At 47.3% G+C, this 17,938-nt stretch overlaps 1 protein-coding gene across 1 annotated transcript in view; it reads right to left on the bottom strand.

The window, feature by feature from the left end:
• LRP3 (LDL receptor related protein 3) overlaps positions 1-16,494 on the bottom strand; it is a 41,623-nt gene extending 25,129 nt beyond the window's left edge. The window contains exon 1 of the mRNA XM_066583104.1: positions 16,160-16,494. Within this exon, the coding sequence (XP_066439201.1) occupies positions 16,160-16,214 (55 nt within the window). The 5' untranslated portion in view covers positions 16,215-16,494. The remainder of the gene's footprint in view (positions 1-16,159) is intronic.
• Between the last annotated feature and the right edge of the window lie 1,444 nt (positions 16,495-17,938).

Genomic DNA, 17,938 nt, shown 5'->3' with positions numbered 1-17,938 from the left:
CTTGCCTAGAACTATCTCTTCTGGGAGAGTATATGCATATGACGTCACATGGATTGCTCTTGGGTCTGTAATTATGTCCATGGACCCTAGTGGTGGCATGTTCAAAGTTCATCTTGTCCTCATTTTCATGGATGGTGGGAACCTGCACAGGGATGTGGTCTACAGAGGTGCTGCAATGTTAGCAAACACGGGGATGGAAGACATGCCTAAGTCATGAAAATGGGATATGGGCAAAAGGAAACTGGATGGTTAGGAGCATGATGGTGTCAAGCAGCAACTGAAAGGGTTCTCATTTTTATCATTGCATTAACCCTTTCCAATCCACTGTCTGACATCTAAAGACATTATGATTTAAGGCTGTACAGCTTCGATGTTGGAAGACGTCTGTCGGGGTTCTCTTACTGTATATTGCCAACCTCTCTGCTGTCGGAGCCTATCCAACGTGTCACCTCATGCAGTACTGGCTTTAGCCAGCAGATAGCGCCATTGTATAATGGCAGAAAAGAGTAAGCCCCCTAGGAAAACCAGGATACAAATTGAATTAGAAAGGGTTAAAAGGGTTGTCTCGCGAAAGCAAGTGGGGTTAAGTACTTCTGTATGGCCATATTAATGCACTTTGTAATATACATCGTGCCTTAAATATGAGCCATACAGAAGTTATTCACTTACCTGCTCCGTTGCCTCCTGATTGGCTGGAATCGGCACATGTGACGGGGCGGAGCTACGCGATGACGCGTACAAGGGGGCGGAGCCAAAACGCCGCTGCTGCCGAGCCGAAGGGAGAAGACCCATCTGCGCAAGCGCGTCTAAAAAAGCAAGAAGACACCGAAATAAGACGGAGCCATGGAGACGGGGACGCTAGCAACGGAGCAGGTAAGTGAATAACTTCTGTATGGCTCATATTTAATGCACGATGTATATTACAAAGTGCATTAATATGGCCATACAGAAGTACTTAACCCCACTTGCTTTCGCGAGACAACCCCTTTAACCCTCCATCTTCTACATACATGATTGGTCACCAATCACGATGCACAAAAGTTGCAGTTGTCATTGCTGTTGCATAGAACTCTACCTATTGTGTGACTCCCTGCATAAATTAGGGCAGATACTTCTAAGATTTGCTGTGGTTTGTGCCTCATTAACTTGAAAAGAGAAAGCCACGGCAATGGAAATTGTGGCTTTTTCAGAGAACATTTCCTAGAACTGCTTCTTTTAGTGAACCACAAAGCTAAACCATGTTTTTTTGCAGTCTTGGTATGAATTTCTGCAGGACCACTTCCGGCACGTATGATTCTACCCTAAGGGCCTGACACTTCAGCAACTTTGGAGACCGCACATCATTGTGTATCCAGAGACAATGTGTAGCCTGAAGGATCATCAAAACAGAGACTGACTGTCATCTAACTCAAGATTTGCTTCTTTTGCTTGTTATATCGAAATTCTTGCACTGTGTATAAAAATAGGGACGTTGTGTGACCCAATTTGCCTCAGAGAATTCACTATTTATAAACGGATTTGGACAAGCGTTTTGGAAGTGAACCAATCAGATGTAATGGCAGTTAAAATATTTTGCAGAAACGACTGAGTAGGATCCTGGCCTCTTCTACAGACCGAGCAGTGGAGAAGGGAAGGAGGTTGCTGATGAAGCAAGCTGTTCCTCAGCCAAAGTTAAAGAGAATAAACCATTTCATCAGAGAGCGGATGTCCATCTGCTTTCCTACTTGCTGATTTGGCTTTGGGCAGCACCTGGGGTACCCTGGTATTCACCCTTTACCTCTTCAAGTGGGAGCTGGTATCTTCCCGATGCCGTGACCCACAGAAGTAGTTATAGCTGAGTGGCACCTGATGCTCCTCTACCCAAGGGCATGAACACAGACGTAACCAAAAGGCTTAGCCTAGGTTAGGGCAGGTGGCATAGAGTTCAGTACAGGAAACATGCAAGACGTCGGGGCTGGCAGAACAGGCACTATACGGTAAACAGTCCGAGTCAGGGCAAGCAGCTGGCAGAGTAATCCAAGGTCAGGAAACCAGGAAATCATAATAATCGCTTGCAACAAGCTTACAAAACATGTGGAACCAAACTGCTTAGGAACCTCCGTTAGGGAAGAGGACTCCTAATATAGCCAGAGCTGACAGGGGACTGGTTGGAGACAGTTTGGTAGATCACAAGCTGACCCTTTAAGTATAATGGCGGGAGCATGCGTGAGCCCTAAGGGCAGAAGCAAGTGACTAGTGTGCACTAGAAAAGAATATGTCATCTGTTGCAAGAATGTAAACGATGACCAAACCCAGCAGGTGAGCAAAGATGGCGGCTGCTGTGGTGACCGTGACCCTTTCCCTGATGTACCATGTTTGGGGAAAGTGGAACAATGAGATTAAAGCCAATACAACTAATCTCTCCTGCCACTCCCAAAGATAAGCAGCGCCAGTTGTATATAGTAGACACTTCTATCCAAGAAGTAACATGCACGTCTCTACGTTAATACAGGTTCATGCTTGACAGCTGCCGGCAAAATCAACTTCATGAGCAAAATGCTGGAACTTGATGAATCTTATCGGTGCCACTTTTTATATAGGGGTCAGAAGCACTATCTTTTCCCCTTAGGGAGAGCACCTAGATGGTGAGTGAGGAGACTCAAAAGGCCATGCATGCTCCTCTGGGTAATATGCAAATAAGGGAGATGGAATAATACCTCCACAGTGCCACCTATTGGAAGGCAGCATTCCTTCAAGCCAAAGTTAGACTCTTTATATAAGCCTTGTAACAATGACTGGGAATTAAAAGCATAGCTAGACTCCATGCGCAGTCTTTTTATATATAACCCCCATTATATCAGTATTCATCTGGTTCATATGTCGCAGAAATCTGCAGAAACATTTTGCTAGACTTCCACACTAATTGTTTCCCATACTTAATCTTAAAGATGTGAAAAATAGATGTGAAGAATAGTGAAAAAGTTCTATAATCCTCACCCAAATGCGGTGTCGCAGGGACAGCTGCAAGTTTTTTCCCCATAGAGAATAATAGAAGTTACATTGCAAGAGCGGTTTTCATGGAGTTGCAAGTCACCACATGGCCCCGGCCTTAAAGAGCCCTGTGTTATGACTAGAAGAAGAAGAAAAAGCTGAAACTTCTACATCATTGCAGGGTTTATTAATGTCTCCACTTTCTTGTCAAAAATAAAATTATGATGCAAGCTGCATTGGCAAAGGCGGGCACGCTCGGGTACACAGGTCCCTGTGAGCACCGGCATCGAGCAGGGTTCACTGAAGATGAAAGGGAATCGGCTGTGGAGTGCAGAATTCATCTGAGAGGTTATTTCCTAGCAACTCAAGACATGGCATACAACGGAATTACAAGCAGCTACGAAACATGTAAAACTCTGTTTAGATCTGCAGTTTTGGCATTCGGTCACTATTATAAGGCCAACTTGTAAGGAATGATTTCAGGGAGACAGCAGGGTTTTTAAATAGTGACAGTTGGAGCGCTTCATAATGACAGTCAGCCTGCCTATAAAACAGTGACAGGTGGAGTGCCCACATAACAGTGACAGCTGGAGTGCTCCTCAATGACAGCCAGAGTGCCCCCATAACAGTGACAGCTGGAGTGCTCCTCAATGACAGCCAGAGTGCCCCCATAACAGTGACAGCTGGAGTGCTCCTTAATGACAGCCAGTGCCAACGTAACAGTGACAGCTAAAATGCTCCTCAATGACAGCCAGTGCCGATGTAACAGTGACAGCTGGAGTGCTCCTTAATGACAGCCAGTGTGCACACAACAGTGACAGCTGGATTGCTCCTCAATGTCAGCCAGTGTGCCTACATAACAATGACAGCTGGAGTGCTCCTTAATGGCAGCCAAAGTGCTCACATAACAGTGACAGCTGGAGGGCTCCTCAATGGCAGCCAGAATGCCCACCAATAGTGACAGCTGGAGTGCTCTCAATGACAGCCAGACTGCCCACATAACAGTAACAGCTGGAGTGCTCCTTAATGACAGCCAGAGTATTCACATAACAGGGACAGCTGGAGTACTCCTAAATGACAGCCAGACTGCCCACATAATAGTGACAGCTGGAGGGCTCCTCAATGACAGCCAGACTGCCCACATAACAGTGACAGCTGGAGTGCTCCTCAATGGCAGCCAGACTGCCCACGTAATAGTGACAGCTGGAGTGCTCCTCAATGACAGCCACACTGCCCACATAATAGTGACAGCTGGAGTGCTCCTCAATCACAGCCAGACTGCCCACATAATAGTGACAGCTGGAGTGCTCCTCAATGACAGCCAGACTGCCCACATAACAGTGACAGCTGGAGTGCTCCTCAATTACATCCAGACTGCCCACATAACAGTAACAGCTGGAGTGCTCTCAATGACAGCCAGACTGCCCACATAACAGTAACATCTGAAGGGCTCCTTAATGACAGCCAGACTGCCCACATAATAGTGACAGCTGGAGTGCTCCTCAATGACAGCCAGACTGCCCACATAATAGTGACAGCTGGAGTGCTCCTCAATGACAGCCAGACTGCCCACATAATAGTGACAGCTGGAGTGCTCCTCAATGACAGCCAGACTGCCCACATAATAGTGACAGCTGGAGTGCTCCTCAATGACAGCCAGACTGCCCACCTAATAGTGACAACTGGAGTGCTCTCAATGACAGCCAGACTGACCACATAACAGTGACATCTGGAGGGCTCCTTAATGACAGCCAGAGTGCTCACATAACAGGGACAGCTGGACTACTACTAAATGACAGCCAGACTGCCCACATAACAGTAACAGCTGGAGTGCTCCTCAATGACAGCCAGAGTATTCACTTAACAGGGACAGCTGGACTACTACTAAATGACAGCCAGACTGCCCACCTAATAGTGACAACTGGAGTGCTCCTCAATGACAGTCAGACTGCCCACATAATAGTGACAGCTGGAGTGCTCCTCAATCACAGCCAGACTGCCTACATAATAGTGACAGCTGGAGTGCTCCTTAATCACAGCCAGACTGCCCACATAACAGTAACAGCTGGAGGGCTCCTTAATGAGAGCCAGACTGCCTACATAATAGTGACAGCTGGAGTGCTCCTCAATGACAGCCAGACTGCCCACATAACAGTGACAGCTGGAGTGCTCCTTAATCACAGCCAGACTGCCCACATAACAGTAACAGCTGGAGTGCTCCTCAATGACAGCCAGAGTATTCACTTAACAGGGACAGCTGGACTACTACTAAATGACAGCCAGACTGCCCACCTAATAGTGACAACTGGAGTGCTCCTCAATGACAGTCAGACTGCCCACATAATAGTGACAGCTGGAGTGCTCCTCAATCACAGCCAGACTGCCTACATAATAGTGACAGCTGGAGTGCTCCTTAATCACAGCCAGACTGCCCACATAACAGTAACAGCTGGAGGGCTCCTTAATGACAGCCAGAGTGCCCACATAACAGGGACAGCTGGACTACTACTAAATGACAGCCAGACTGCCCACATAACAGTGATAGCTGGAGTGCTCTCAATGGCAGCCAGACTGCCCACATAATAGTGACAGCTGGAGTGCACCTCAATGACAGCCAGACTGCACACATAATAGCGACAGCTGGAGGGCTCCTCAATGACAGCCAGACTGCCCACATAACAGTGATAGCTGGAGTGCTCTCAATGGCAGCCAGACTGCCAACATAACAGTGACAGCTGGAGTGCTCTCAATGGCAGCCAGACTGCCCACATAATAGTGACAGCTGGAGTGCACCTCAATGACAGCCAGACTGCCCACATAATAGTGACAGCTGGAGGACTCCTCAATGACAGCCAGACTGCCCACATAACAGTGATAGTTGGAGTGCTCTCAATGGCAGCCAGACTGCCAACATAACAGTGACAGCTGGAGTGCTCCTCAATGACAGTCAGACTGCCCACATAATAGTGACAGCTGGAGTGCTCCTCAATCACAGCCAGACTGCCCACATAATAGTGACAGCTGGAGTGCTCCTTAATGACAGCCAGACTGCCCACATAATAGTGACAGCTGGAGTGCTCCTCAATGGCAGCCAGACTGCCCACATAATAGTAACAGCTGGAGTGCTCCTCGATCACAGCCAGACTGCCCACATAATAGTGACAGCTGGAGTGCTCCTCAATGACAGCCAGAGTATTCACATAACAGGGACAGCTGGAGTGCTCCTCAATGACAGCCAGAGTATTCACTTAACAGGGACAGCTGGACTACTACTAAATGACAGCCAGACTGCCCACCTAATAGTGACAACTGGAGTGCTCCTCAATGACAGTCAGACTGCCCACATAATAGTGACAGCTGGAGTGCTCCTCAATCACAGCCAGACTGCCTACATAATAGTGACAGCTGGAGTGCTCCTTAATCACAGCCAGACTGCCCACATAACAGTAACAGCTGGAGGGCTCCTTAATGACAGCCAGAGTGCCCACATAACAGGGACAGCTGGACTACTACTAAATGACAGCCAGACTGCCCACATAACAGTGATAGCTGGAGTGCTCTCAATGGCAGCCAGACTGCCCACATAATAGTGACAGCTGGAGTGCACCTCAATGACAGCCAGACTGCACACATAATAGCGACAGCTGGAGGGCTCCTCAATGACAGCCAGACTGCCCACATAACAGTGATAGCTGGAGTGCTCTCAATGGCAGCCAGACTGCCAACATAACAGTGACAGCTGGAGTGCTCTCAATGGCAGCCAGACTGCCCACATAATAGTGACAGCTGGAGTGCACCTCAATGACAGCCAGACTGCCCACATAATAGTGACAGCTGGAGGACTCCTCAATGACAGCCAGACTGCCCACATAACAGTGATAGTTGGAGTGCTCTCAATGGCAGCCAGACTGCCAACATAACAGTGACAGCTGGAGTGCTCCTCAATGACAGTCAGACTGCCCACATAATAGTGACAGCTGGAGTGCTCCTCAATCACAGCCAGACTGCCCACATAATAGTGACAGCTGGAGTGCTCCTTAATGACAGCCAGACTGCCCACATAATAGTGACAGCTGGAGTGCTCCTCAATGGCAGCCAGACTGCCCACATAATAGTAACAGCTGGAGTGCTCCTCGATCACAGCCAGACTGCCCACATAATAGTGACAGCTGGAGTGCTCCTCAATGACAGCCAGAGTATTCACATAACAGGGACAGCTGGAGTGCTCCTCAATGACAGCCAGAGTATTCACTTAACAGGGACAGCTGGACTACTACTAAATGACAGCCAGACTGCCCACCTAATAGTGACAACTGGAGTGCTCCTCAATGACAGTCAGACTGCCCACATAATAGTGACAGCTGGAGTGCTCCTCAATCACAGCCAGACTGCCTACATAATAGTGACAGCTGGAGTGCTCCTTAATCACAGCCAGACTGCCCACATAACAGTAACAGCTGGAGGGCTCCTTAATGACAGCCAGAGTGCCCACATAACAGGGACAGCTGGACTACTACTAAATGACAGCCAGACTGCCCACATAACAGTGATAGCTGGAGTGCTCTCAATGGCAGCCAGACTGCCCACATAATAGTGACAGCTGGAGTGCACCTCAATGACAGCCAGACTGCACACATAATAGCGACAGCTGGAGGGCTCCTCAATGACAGCCAGACTGCCCACATAACAGTGATAGCTGGAGTGCTCTCAATGGCAGCCAGACTGCCAACATAACAGTGACAGCTGGAGTGCTCTCAATGGCAGCCAGACTGCCCACATAATAGTGACAGCTGGAGTGCACCTCAATGACAGCCAGACTGCCCACATAATAGTGACAGCTGGAGGACTCCTCAATGACAGCCAGACTGCCCACATAACAGTGATAGTTGGAGTGCTCTCAATGGCAGCCAGACTGCCAACATAACAGTGACAGCTGGAGTGCTCCTCAATGACAGTCAGACTGCCCACATAATAGTGACAGCTGGAGTGCTCCTCAATCACAGCCAGACTGCCCACATAATAGTGACAGCTGGAGTGCTCCTTAATGACAGCCAGACTGCCCACATAACAGTGACAGCTGGAGTGCTCCTCAATGGCAGCCAGACTGCCCACATAATAGTAACAGCTGGAGTGCTCCTCGATCACAGCCAGACTGCCCACATAATAGTGACAGCTGGAGTGCTCCTCAATGACAGCCAGAGTATTCACATAACAGGGACAGCTGGAGTGCTCCTCAATGACAGCCAGACTGCCCACATAATAGTGACAGCTGGAGTGCTCCTCAATGACAGCTAGACTGCCCACCTAATAGTGACAGCTGGAGTGCTCCTCAATGACAGCCACACTGCCCACATAATAGTGACAGCTGGAGTGCTCCTCAATGGCAGCCAGACTGCCCACATAATAGTGACAGCTGGAGTGCTCCTCAATGACAGACACTGAAAGCTAGAATGATCCACCACAACCAGAGTGCCCACATAACGGCATCTGCAGGTCTAACTGCCCATTTGGATGCAGAATAGCAGGCAGGTTTTAAACCATTTTTAATTCCACATCAAAATCGGCAGGTATCCTGTGGAATTTGGTGCAGAATTTATCGCAAATTGCGGTGCGTCATGCGCCCCATTCTGTTCCGTGTGAAAGGTCCCTTTGCATAGGGTACACACTACAGTTCTTCGTAGAAGCCATCCAGTGGTCTAAGCATTCATGTGTATTGTGTATTATGACACCATACAGGCTCTGTGCTCATCATGTGCATGAACCCCAGGTCTTCTGCTAAGGAAACCTGAGAATGGACTCCTAACTACACTGAAGGCCCCTTTATTAGAGCTCCTGGCCCATTTATGATTGGATCCTCCCTATATGAAAATTATCCCCGTGGCCTTGGAGTGCAACATAAAATTAAGTAAAAGTTTTCTGTGGATCAGTTTTGGTGTCAATCCACATTAGATTGGACAATCCAGCAATCTGAGTGACTTCCAACGAGACCTGGTCATCGGTGCTAGGCTAGCTGGGGCCGAGATTTCACTGCCAACCACGTATGGTTTTCTAGTGTAAAGGTGTGGCGAATACACAGAGAATGGCGTGATCAAGGAAAACATCCAGTGAAAGAATATCCTATGAATGGAAACTGTCAGTCATCAAAAGGGGTCAGAGGAGGATGTCAGGACAATTGTAAGGAAAAACAGGTGATACAAAGTCAAGAACAACCAAATCCAACGTTGGTGCTCCAAATAATGTGTCTGAAAGCACAACTCATCTTTCCTTAGCACGGATGGGCTATAACAGCAGACAACCAGTTATAGCGCCATTGTGTCTAAGGCCTCTAGGGAAAAAAGGGCGTCACAATTAGACAGTGAGCAATCAAAAAACATCCCTGGTCAGATGAATCCAGATTCATGTTGCACCGTGCTGATGGGAGGTCAGAATTTGGCGCAAGCAGCATGAATCGATGACCCCTTCCTGTCAGCTGATCAGAACATGGCAGCACTTCCATCTTATTTGCAGTGCCTCCAAGAAGCTTCCTGTCCGCAGGGGCCGATATTCATGTATAATAGTAACAACACCTAGTGGAATCTACACCATAAGGAATTGTTGCTGTTCTGAAGGTAAAAGGAGGCCAACGCGCCACTAGATGGGGGTCTCTAATAAAGTAGCCATTGAGTGTGTATATAAGCTGGATCACCCACATGTGGCGCTGTCAGTAGACTGACCAGTGACAAAACCTAATACTATCTGCCGATGTATGAGTGCGCTGACAATAAAGAAGCTGTCTGGTATCATTAGGGAAGACGACACAATATAATGAGTTCGCTCCTAACCCCGGTCCCAGCGCTGTCACACATGATGTAATGCTTTATGAGCTATGTTACACAACGCTTCACACACAATATACATGTGCAGATAATACAATGTCACACGGGGTCTGGATACAACGCGAGGGACTTTTCACACGGGATGGACTTACACCGCAGGATGCGGCCAAATCAGGCCCTGTGGAATTCCACGCCAAAAGTATTACGCCATTTTTAATGGTCAGAGCTGCATGTGGTGTCTAAGGGCGGTTTCACACGAAGGTATGCGTAATTGTGCGCTGCAATGTATTTGCGCTATGAACGAGTCTTTTTTGTGCATGTATCGACATATTTTACCGTACTCTCTGTGCCGGCAGGGATGTTTTTTGCGCATGGCGCAAACCATGTCCCAATTTAAATGGCTACTTAGCCTAATGAGTTCCATCCAATCCGTCCTCTCGTGACCCAAAGTCTCCGTTGCAGCTGTACACCACCCCGGGCCTCTAGTGACTTCTCAGCGCTCCGACCTCATGGCTCATGGTTTCCTGCATCCAACCGATGCTGCTCAGTGTTGCTTTTCTCTTGGCCGCGTATGTCCCGATTGCACCTATGCAGTGTGCCGCACGGAATACCCAGTATTCGCATACACGCCAAGATAGTGCATGATGATTGGCAGAACGCTGCAAGTATGCAATGCCATTGCGTACTTGCTACATGCAGCGCGTCTGTCTTCCGTGGGAAGCGAATTACATGTATCAGTGCGACTAGCTGGTATTATGGGTCCAATAAGAGGCTGGGGGTAAGAATTAAGATGTGAGGAATAAGTGATGGCATTGGACAAAGGGGTCTTTACTAGAGATGAGCGAGCAGTGCCTTAGCCGAGTATCTCCCCGCTCGTCTCTAAAGATTTGGGGGCCGGCGGGGGCGGGGGAGAGCGGGGAGGAACGGAGGGGAGATCTCTCTCTCCCTCTCCCCCCCCCCCCCCCCCGCTCCCCACCGCAACTCACCTGTCACCCGCACCGGCCCCCGAATCTTTAGAGACAAGCGGGGAGATACTCGGCTAAGGCACTACTCGCTCGAGGCTCGAGTAATATGCCTTAGAAAGTATACTCGCTCATCTCTAGTCTTCACTCAATGTTATTCGACATATGAAATGTCCCAACAGCCAGATGTTATATATAAAACAATAGGAAATTCTGAATGACTATATAGTGGTGCACCAGAGGGCAGACTTAGCAATTCTGTCCCAGTGACGAGTTCTGACCTCTTTGATTTGACATATTGGGGCTGATTTAATCAAAAGCTGGTGTTATAGCCCATAGGAACCAATCAGTTGCATAGGAACTAGAGATGAGCGAGCCTACTCAGTAAGGCAGATACTCGAGCGAGCCTCGCTCTTCTCGAGTAACTGCTTAGTGATCCGAGCAGGCTGGGGTGGGCTGCGGGGGTGAGCGGAGCAGGGGAAAGAGAGAGATCTCTCTCATTCTTCCTCCCGCTCTGCTGCCCCCGCCCCCCGCAGCCCACCCGAGCCTGCTCGGATCACTAAGCAGTTACTCGAGAAGAGCGAGGCTCGCTCGAGTATCTGCCTTACCGAGTAGGCTCGCTCATCTCTAATAGGAACCAATCATTCAAAAAAGGGCCAATTTAAAATTGCTACAAGTTGACAAGAACTGAGCTGCATAGTGATGATACGAGCTCCGGTGATGGCGCTGTCCGCTCACGGTGGGATATTGTGTGTTATCACCAGTACGTGCAATTTTGCAAAAAAATCCAACAAAGACGGAAGCGTGAGATTAATTAGGGCCGTAGTAGTCAAAACTAACAGGAAATCAAGATTGCTAATGATAGGGAAATGAAAGACATTTATCTATTTATATATTAGAAAGTTGCAGAAGTTTGAAAGTTTTCAACAATGAAAAAGTCTGTACATAACACAACAGATGCAAGAGGGGAATGTATGGTGATATTCCTATATAACAGGCACTTTAATGGGTTAACCCTTTCTAATCCACTGAATCTGACATCTGAAGACATTATGATTTAAGGCTGTGCAGCTCTGATGTTGGAAGACGTCCGTTGGGGTTCTCTTACTGTATATTGCCAGCCTCTCTGCTGTCAGAGCCTATCCAACGTGTCACTTCATGCAGTACTGGGTTTAGCCAGCAGATAACGCCGTTGTATAACGGCAGAAAAAGAGTAAGCCCCCTAGGAAAACCAGGATACAAATTGGATTGGAAAGGGTTAATATGCACACTGTCATTTTCGTATTATGCACAGTCTATGTTGCATTTGACAGGTGAATGTTAGAGATGGTTCCTGACAGCACTGATCTGTCTGGTGAAAAGGGATGAAGTAAAATGCATTCACATTAGAGATGAGGGAGCGTACTCGTTAAGGCAGAACACTCGAGCAAGTATTGCCATTTTCGAGTACATGCCCGCTCGTGCCAAAAGATTCGGGGGCCGGCGGGGGAGAGCGGGGAGGAAAGGGGGGGGAGATCTCTCTCCCTCTCCCCCCTGCTCCCCCATGCTCACTCCTGCAACTCAACGCTCACCCCCGCCGGCCCCCGAATCTTTTCTCACGAGTGGGCATGCACTCAAAAATGCCAATACTCGCTCGAGTATTTTGCCTTAATGAGTACGCTCGCTCATCTCTAATTCACATCCTATGTGTACAGACCTTAAAGGCTCAGTCAGATGGGTCTTTTTATGTGCGTATGTTACCTGCGTTTGCCATCCGCATGTATTAAGAATCAATGCTTTTCAATGGCAGCGGTCATATGCCCAATATTTACCTGCGGCGAACAAAAGTGTGCAGCAGTAAATAAGGGGCAGCGAATTTTAAAACGCGGGTAACTGCGGTATCCGTCTTTTTTGGATGTGAAACCCCTGGATGCTGTCACAACTAGGGGATTCACCTTGTGCTCAATGGGGTCGGCGCATACAGTGAAGATCGCGATCCTCTGGCACAGGAGCGCAATGTTCTCCCATTGAATTCAATGGAGCGGGCGCTACAGCTGGCTCCATTGAAAGCAATGGGCTGCCGGCAAGCCTTGCAGAGATTTTCGGGAAAGGGCTTTAAATATAAGCCCTTCCCTGAAAATCATCTTTAAAATGTGTAAAAATAAAAAAAAAGATATACATATATATATATATATACTCACCTCTCCACAGCTGTCAGGACTCAGGCACGTCTAGCCGGGTCTTCTCCTGAACTGTCATGAAGTGCTTTCAGCAGCGGGGATTTAAAATCTCTGCCTGTTGAATGGGCTGCCTCTGATTGGCTGAGCACTGTGACCAATTAGAGGCAGCACTCAGCTATTGAATGACAGGTGTTTTTTAAACAGGCGGTAGGGGAATTTTAAGTACTTCTACTATTGATGACCTATTCTTAGAAAAGTTCAGCAATAGTTGATTGGCAGGGATCCACCACTCGGGATCCCGCTGATCAGCTGATTGCCCTCCCACTATCAGTGCAGATCAATAGGTCATCAGTAGTAGAGGTCCATAAGAATTCCTGGACAACCCCTTTACATTCAGGAGCAAAAGGGGCAGCAAAGAGGCACCACGTGATATTGAGAGTCCATCCTTAACTCAAGCTACAAACTGTGTAAACTTTTGAAACCAGTATAGCTGTCTTTCTTTAGAACTTGTATTTGTATACAGAAATATGGGAATAATACCAAAACTATCAAGATATTCCCTATTGCTACACCAATTAAAGGGGTATTCCCATCTTAGACTGTTATGATCCTCTGTTCTGGTCCCCACTGTCCTTGGCCACCCTGAGTGCAGCAGTCAAGAGGATGGAGATAGCTGATCATCCTGTGCTACACTTAGGGGCGTAGCCAGAGGCTCATGGGCCCATGTCCAAAAGTTTATCTTGGGGCCCCCCAACTTCTCTTAACCCCTTATACTATTTCCGCAGCTCCCATAGAAGTCAATGGAAGTTAGGCAAACATATTTCTGTAACTCGGAAGCTGTGGAAACAGCACAGGTTGCTGTATTACACCGTTTACATAAGTCCCATCAACTTCTGTAGCTCAGTCGAGCTTGACTGTTTCCGTCAGTCTGGCCACCTCAAATTCAGGGGTGTTCAAATCTTGGCCATGTCTGGATGAGATGGGAACACCCCTTTAAGGTGGCTGCTGTTCTTTAGACTGGATAGGCTATGATATGCAGTCCTTGTGTTGTCACATACATCTGGTCACACAACATTCATCCTTTACTGTCAGGGCAGTTGCATATGGCTGTAATAATGCAGTATTTTAGGGTCCATAGTATCAGATACAACACTGAGACCCCCTGACGGTTCTAGTGAACCAAAACTAGATCATTATAAGGTTGTATTATGATTTAGAAGGGCATTCTGGGACATTTTTTAATTTTTGCTATTGATGACTGATGGTTCATCAATAGATGATCAGTGGGGTTTCGCGACTCAGTCCCCTCCAATCAGTTGATTTGGGATGCCAGCGGGGGAAGCAGAAAGTGCTGACCATGTGCTGAGTCTTTTGACAGTGGATTTCAACCTTTGAAATGCAAATGTTGAAACCCGTGACAAATCCGCACCAACATCAACAGCAGATGCAAATTTGTCCACTTCGGATTTGCTGCGGATTTTCGGCTGTGGAAAGTTGGCAGCAAATATACCTTGTGCGAAGACACCTTTAAGGCTTTATACCACCCTAGGGGCTCCTTCACACTGGCGAGGGCGATATCGGGCCGTGATATTGCACTTGCCACCATGTAAAAGCCCCGTGGATGCAAGGTGTTTTCATGTGAAATTAGCCTCATATCACTGTGGGGATGGAAGGAATCCCCTCTGAGGCTGTCACAGCCACGGCAGAGGATCGCAGAGTTCTCCCATTGTGGCGTTTCACCGCAGCTATTAGGTTCTATTGAACCTAAGAGCTCAATGTACATGCTGCGGGTATACGCGCGGACGGCGTCCATTGTAGTCAATGGAAGCTACCCGTCACGCTATGCTTCCGCTGTAGCACAGCGGAAGTATAGAGTGAATACACGCCACGCCCACCGCCGGAAGCGTTATATGACGCAGCCGGTGGGTCATGTGACACCGCCAGCGCGTCATGCGCTGTACTGTACTGTCTTTGGGGGGGGGGGGGGCGCCGTGATGGACTCTTGCCCGTTACGGCCGTGTGCATAAGGCCTTAGTTTACTTAAAACCTGGTAATTCAGGGCTGACTGCAGTTAAAATCTAATATCCCTCTGCCTCTCACGGAGGTCCAGGAGGATAAGATATGGGGAAAGCTTGTTTGCTGGGGTCGTCATTCTGCGGTCAGCAGTGATCTGGAGTTATCTTTGATCCTGCAGAACTGCTGTCATATATGTACAACTAAAGTAGTAATATGATACATTGTACAATGTGCTAGAATGATACAACAATGATACATATGGCATCAGAATTCATGCCCAATTACCATTAAAAATAATGGTTTAGTTGCTGATATAAGGCCCATTTATCTATCCATCTCATATCTATCTAATATCTCATATCTATGTATCTATCTATCTATCTATCTATCTATCTATCTATCTATCTATCTATCTAATATCTCATATTTATCTCATATCTCTCTAACATCTCATATCTATCTATCTCACATCCATCTATCTATCTATCTATCTATCTATCTATCGCATATCTATCTATCTATTATCTATCTATCTATCTATCTCACATCTATCTATTATCTATCTATCTATCTATCTATCGCATATCTGTCTATCTCATATCTATCTATCTATCTATCTGTCTATCTCATATCTATCTATCTATCTCATATCTATCTATTGCATATCTATCTATCTATCTCATATCTCATATTTATCTCATATCTCTTTAACATCTCATATCTATCTAATATCTCATATCTTTCTAATATCTCATATCTATGTATCCTCCCGTACCACCTGCCCCAACAATATACAACCTCCCTGTTGGCCAATGCTAAATGATCTGCACCTGTAATAACATTCTAAGAGGTTTGCGTTGGCTGCTGTCAGCTGTTGCCGGCCGCTATGGCCAAGAGGATAAAGCGATGGATACAGGAGCGGTGGAAGGGCCACAGGAGCAGCCCAAGTCCTGAGTGGCACATTTAGCAGATGAGATCATAGTATTAACCTCTATCATTGCTGGACTGAAAGCAAATGCAGACTGTACAGACTCTGCTGATGAAATACAGCAATACAAACTACTGCAACTGCGCTGAGCTGGACCACAGTAGAAGTTCTTCTCATTGCACTGAACAGACCCCCCAGTATCTCGCACCCCCCTATACTCTGCTGTCTGGACTCATGGTTGTCATTCTTCCCAAAAATAAAAGCAACACCTGGGCTGGTTCTAGGCAGACAGGGGCCACAGGTACTCACCAAAGCAGATGACAGAGATATGATGGAGAAAGTCCAGCCTGGCGGTGCTGTGCATGGTGTTTGGGGGGCTGCGTTCCTTTGTCAGGCAGCCAGGGGGGTGCAGGAGGGGAGAGGCTCCACATCAGCTGGGTCTTTTGTTAGACAGGGGATGAGCACTTGTCATTTCCAGCAGCAGCGGCGGCGGCACATGCATTAAGTGAGGCTTTCTCTGTGTGTATGCTGTATAGGAGGAGGAGTGCAGCTGGAGGAGGAGGAGGTGGAGAGAAGGAAGCATCTCATAGTGCTGCAGCTGATGACACTACTTCCTAGCACACAGGCCAGATCCCCACCTCTTCTTCTCCTGTCCTCAGTACCAATCCCCCTTATTGTAGCTGCAGGGCATCCTCATCTCAATACACCTTCCAGCAGAAGCCCCCTTTCTGTTTACTTCTCTCTCTAGCTCCCTCTCCTGGTCAGACAGAGTACTGCCCCTCACCAGCCCCCACTGTCCTTGCACTGAGCTCATCTGGAACCCCCCTGGGTCTGTGTGACACTGACCTGTGACGGGTGCCTCTCAGCACAGCTGTCACTTTCAGTCTACATTATTATAATGCTGCTGATTATTATTATGGATCACTGCAAGAAATGTATCCAATTTCAAGGTATTCAGCAGTACAGATAAAGATTTTTTTTTTTTTGCTGTTATGTTTAAACTTCAAGTATATATATATATATATATAATGATACAAAACTATCTAAAGAAATTAACATAAGAGAGGACAGAAGAGGATGTGGATAAATTGTGTTTTGGGGAGAAAAGTGGCAAATGAGGTGTAAGGGTGCCTACCCGCTAGGGTTTTTTTTTCCTGCTATCCGAGAGTGATGATTATGAAACCAATGATTTGCAATGTTTTTATACTAATTAGCGTTTTTTTTTTCACTGCAGTCTTGCAGCGCAGAGAAAAAAATCAGCGATATCGCTCAGTGTTTTCAATGGGGCCAGCAGCAGCAGCACTATCCCCATTGAAAACATAGGGAGTATATCGCTGACTTCTGCCACAGCTGTGACAGCTGTGACAGAAGTCCAGGATGCTATCCCCTTGCTTTCGATGGGGTCGGTGCTGCCGAGAGCAGTAGGTTGCAGGCAACTCCCGCAGCGACGATTTTTCAGGGAAGGGCTTGAAATATAAGCCCTTCCCTGAAAATCATCCCTAGCTGGTGAAAAAAATTAAAAAATTATATACTCACCTCTCCTCCAGCTGGCTCCCCGGCAATGCTGTGAAGCTCTTTCAGCAGCCAGGGATTTAAAAATCCCCACCTCCTGAAAGGGTTGTGCTGATTCACTGAGAGCTCAGCCAATCACAGGCAGCACACAACCATTCATCAATGAATGGCTGGGCCGACTCCATTGAAAGCAATGGGATAGTATCCTGGACTTCTACCACAGGTGTGACAGCTGTGCAGAAGTCTGCGATATACTCCCTATTTTTTCAATGGGGCTGGCGCTGATTCTGCCGGCCCCATTGAAAGCATTTAGCAATATTGCAGAGTTTTCTTTGCGCTGCGACGCGTGTGTTTTCAATTGCAATAAAAACAAACACTGATAAATGTAAGGTTATATATGTGGGCAGAGGAAATACATGTCACCATTACACACTAAATGGGAAACCACTGGACAACACTGACATGAAAAGGGATTTGGGGATTTTAGTTACCTGTAAGCTTAAAGGGGTTGTCCCGCGGCAGCAAGTGGGTCTATACACTTCTGCATGGCCATATTAATGCACTTTGTAATATACA

The sequence above is a fragment of the Eleutherodactylus coqui genome, chromosome 11 (assembly GCF_035609145.1).
Source record: "Eleutherodactylus coqui strain aEleCoq1 chromosome 11, aEleCoq1.hap1, whole genome shotgun sequence".
Lineage (NCBI taxonomy): Eukaryota > Metazoa > Chordata > Amphibia > Anura > Eleutherodactylidae > Eleutherodactylus > Eleutherodactylus coqui.
The sequence above is the reverse complement of the archived record's forward strand: the minus strand, read 5'-3'. Positions and strand labels throughout refer to the sequence as shown.